Source organism: Convolutriloba macropyga, chromosome 4, assembly GCF_964194025.1.
Source record: "Convolutriloba macropyga chromosome 4, txConMacr16.3, whole genome shotgun sequence".
NCBI lineage: Eukaryota > Metazoa > Xenacoelomorpha > Acoela > Convolutidae > Convolutriloba > Convolutriloba macropyga.
The window spans coordinates 64,729,345-64,732,954 of NC_134471.1; the positions used below are offsets into that span (position 1 = coordinate 64,729,345).

Genomic DNA, 3,610 nt, shown 5'->3' on the forward strand with positions numbered 1-3,610 from the left:
CAGTAGTGAAGAAATCGCCAGGAGTCTGCGATGGTGTTTTATCGAACACCATGTTGTTTGACATGTATTCCCGAGATCGAAAACAGAACCGGCGATGGTGGCGCCACTTCAAATCAGCTACAAAAGCCTTCAGATAGCAAGAAATAACGTTTGAAACTGAAAAAACTTAGAATTTTTCAAAACTCAAAAGTGGTCAAAACTGAAAATTTTTACAATTTGGCACCGAAATTTTGTACACCCCCCAAAATTTTTTGGAAGGGAAAACCAGAGAAACCCGAGATTATAGCACACGGTTAGGGTTGCGGCTGCTCAAGAATCTCAGTGGAACCGACCGATACATCACAGCCTGTTTCTCGTGTTTTACGCCAACTTGGTTCTTCACAGGGTTCGGTTGACTAGCAATCTCGTCGAAACAATTAGTCGCTCGGACGTATAAAGGACTGTAACTTTATTTGTTTGATTGAAGTTAAGAACATCCTTAGTGATAATCTTTTTTCAATCTCGTGCTGAAGTTTGTAAGGTTTCAGCCAGTGATTAGTAATGCTACTAACTGCTCGTTAAGTAAGCTCAACTAACTTAACACTCGCAAGCTCATAAGATCTAGCAAAACTTAGCAAAAAGACTAAAAATTTAAAGAATCAAATTTTAATCTAATCTGAGAGCCAACTGCGCTTGGTAACAGTTTCTAATGGTTCTAAAAACAATCCGTTTCACTAATAAAACAATTGGGTTAAAGTAAACAATCAAATATTTGTAATTTATTACATCATTGCTACTACTTTCTGATTGGTTAATCAAGACAGTGATTTAGGTCCTGGTTTCCTTGTTTACATATTAAACGTCAAATTACTGCAAAATTTGCTTTTGTTGACATAAGCACGGATAGTTATTACGTGGCTCTAAATGCAGAAACAAGTAGCAATGATGTAATACATGATAAACATTTGATTATTCACTTTAACCCAACTGTTTGATTAGTGAAACCGGATTGTATTTAGAATCATTAGGAACTGTTACCAAGAGCAGTTGGCTCTCAGATTAGACTAAAATTTGATTCTTTAACAGTTTTTTTGCTAAGTTTTGCTAGATCTTAAGGTCTTGCGAGTTTGAAGTTAGTTGAGCTCACTTGACGAGAAGTTAACAAAAATACTAGCAACTGGCTGAAGCCTTACAAACTTCAGCACGAGATTGAGCATAGATTATTACAAAGGATTTTCTTAACTTCAATCTACCAAATAAAGTTACAGTCCTTTAATACGTCCGATTGACTAATTATTTCGACGAGATTGGTAGTCAATCGAACTTTATGAAGAACCAGGCCGGCGTAAAACTCAAGAACCAGGCTGTGATATATCGGTTCTGCTGAGATTCTTGAGCAGCCGCAACACTACTTATTTGCAACCTATGAATTCCTCTCCATATAATTTTCCTCTCCATAACATTTACGTCAGATCACAGTAAATTCACCCAAGCTCTTCTCAAAAATGTTGCATGATAAATAAAAAGTGAAATCACAAAATCATCCCAGGATGAAGTCCGCGACCCCAGACAGGTATTGGCCAGACCGACCATACCCAAAACAGGCATTGGCCAGACCGACAATACCCAAAGATAGGTATTGGCCAGACCGAGCAGACTTTGGCCACCATTGGCCAGACTGAACAGACTTTGGACACAATTGGCCAAACTGACCAGTCATTGTCCAGACCATTGGGCAGACCGAACAGACCTTAGGCCAGACCGTTGTCCAGACCATCGGCCAGACCGTTGTCCAGACCAATGGCCAGACCGAACGGACCCTAGGCCAGACCATTGTCCAGACCGTAGGCCAGACCATCCGCCAGACCGCTGTCCAGACCATTGGCCAGACCGAAGAGATCCTAGGCCAGACTATTAGCCAGACTCATTTAAACGTGTATAAGCATTCAATAAAATTTATAATTTATTCATTTCATTTTTTTGAATGACAAATGAATATGAGATTTTAAAAACAAGTTATTGAAAAAAACCATCGATTTAAAGACAAATGCAAATTTCAAAAGAAGGTTAATGAATTATTATAATTATCTAGAAGTAGATGTCGTTTACCATTTATGGGCTGCTATTTTGAAAAACATTCAATACAGCACGCATTTATACAATTTGGCTCTTAATTGGCTGGACCTCTAGGCTTTGAAATAAGGTATTGGCCAGACCGAACAGACCGAAATATGGGTATTGGCCAGACCGAACATACAGAAATATGGGTATTGGCCCGACCGAACAGACCAAAATATGGGTATTGGCAAGACCGAACAGACCAAATTTGGGTATTGGCCAGACCAAACAGGCCGAAATTTGGGTATTTGCCAGACCGAACAGACCAAAATATGGGTATTGGCCAGACCAAACAGACCGAAACATGGGTATTGGCCAGACCGAACAGACCGAAATATGGGTATTCGCTAGACCGAACAGACTAAAATTGCCATTGGCCAGACGGAAGGCGCGACCCAAATTTTTTCCAGACCATTGTGGATGGTCGCACCGGACACCCCTGTCCGCGACCCACGTCGATCTGGCCAATACCTGTCTTGGGTCACGGACTTCATCCTGGGATAACCTGAAGCGTATTTTTATCATTCTTTTAAATTTTAATACTTATTACTGATAATACCATAACTTACACCACTTATAATAATCACGACAGCATAGAGATATAGAAGTTCTTCTATTCTGCCATGCATTTTCGGAGGAGCAGCGAATGGTTCAGCAAACAGCCTCGTATGTATCATCCTCTAAACATGAAAACAATTTTTCAGCATAAATCTGATAAAGTTATCGTTTCAACCTCCAAACCTATTTGGCTTGAGGAGCTTTAAACTCGACTTTTGTTACGTCGGTTTTCTTTTGTTAAGTCAACTTCAGCCCATAAATAATTTTCTTCGAACGAAAAAAGTTCTACCAATGAAAAGCTCTAAAGGAACTTGTTCAATTTCGGTGATAATTTAGTAACTATTAGTACATGTGGCTCTTTTCTGTTATCCTCCCCCTCACGTCCGTTTGCATTAATAATTTTAGATCCACAAATGTGTAATTTATTTACGAGAAAGCCAAAAAAGCTTGAAAAGTTGAGTCAAGAGAGTTAACTACAATAGAACCGAAAAAGTATCCAAAAAGTTTGAATCTGATTGGTTGTAATATTCTGTCAGAGAACACGAGCCTCCTCGCTCATAAAAATCTCTCTCTCTCTCTCTCTCTCTCTCGCTCTCTCTCTCTCTCTCTCTCTCTCTCTCTCGCTCTCTCGCTCTCTCGCTCTCTCTCTCTCTCTCTCTCTCTCTCTCTCTCTCTCTCTCTCTCTCTCTCTCGCTCTCTCGCTCTCTCGCTCTCTCGCTCTCTCTCTCTCTCTCTCTCTCTCTCTCTCTCTCTCTCTCTCTCTCTCTCTCTCTCGCGTTCTCTCTCTCTCACACACACTCTCACTCTCACTCTCACTCTCACTCTCACTGTCACTCTCACTCTCACTCTCACCCTCTCTCTCTATCTCTCTCTCTCTCTCTCTCTCTCTCTCGCTCGCTCTCTCTCTCTCTCTCTCTCGCTCTCTCTCTCTCTCTCTCTCTCTCTCTCTCTCTCT

At 40.7% G+C, this 3,610-nt stretch overlaps 1 protein-coding gene across 3 annotated transcripts in view; it reads right to left on the minus strand.

The window, feature by feature from the left end:
- Nucleotides 1-2,612: 2,612 nt before the first annotated feature.
- LOC142338609 (uncharacterized) overlaps nucleotides 2,613-3,610 on the minus strand; it is a 115,228-nt gene continuing 114,230 nt past the window's right edge. For all 3 annotated transcript variants that reach the window (XM_075388439.1, XM_075388441.1, XM_075388438.1), the window contains exon 5: nucleotides 2,613-2,777. In XM_075388439.1, the coding sequence (XP_075244554.1) occupies nucleotides 2,771-2,777 (7 nt within the window). In that variant the 3' untranslated portion in view covers nucleotides 2,613-2,770. The remainder of the gene's footprint in view (nucleotides 2,778-3,610) is intronic.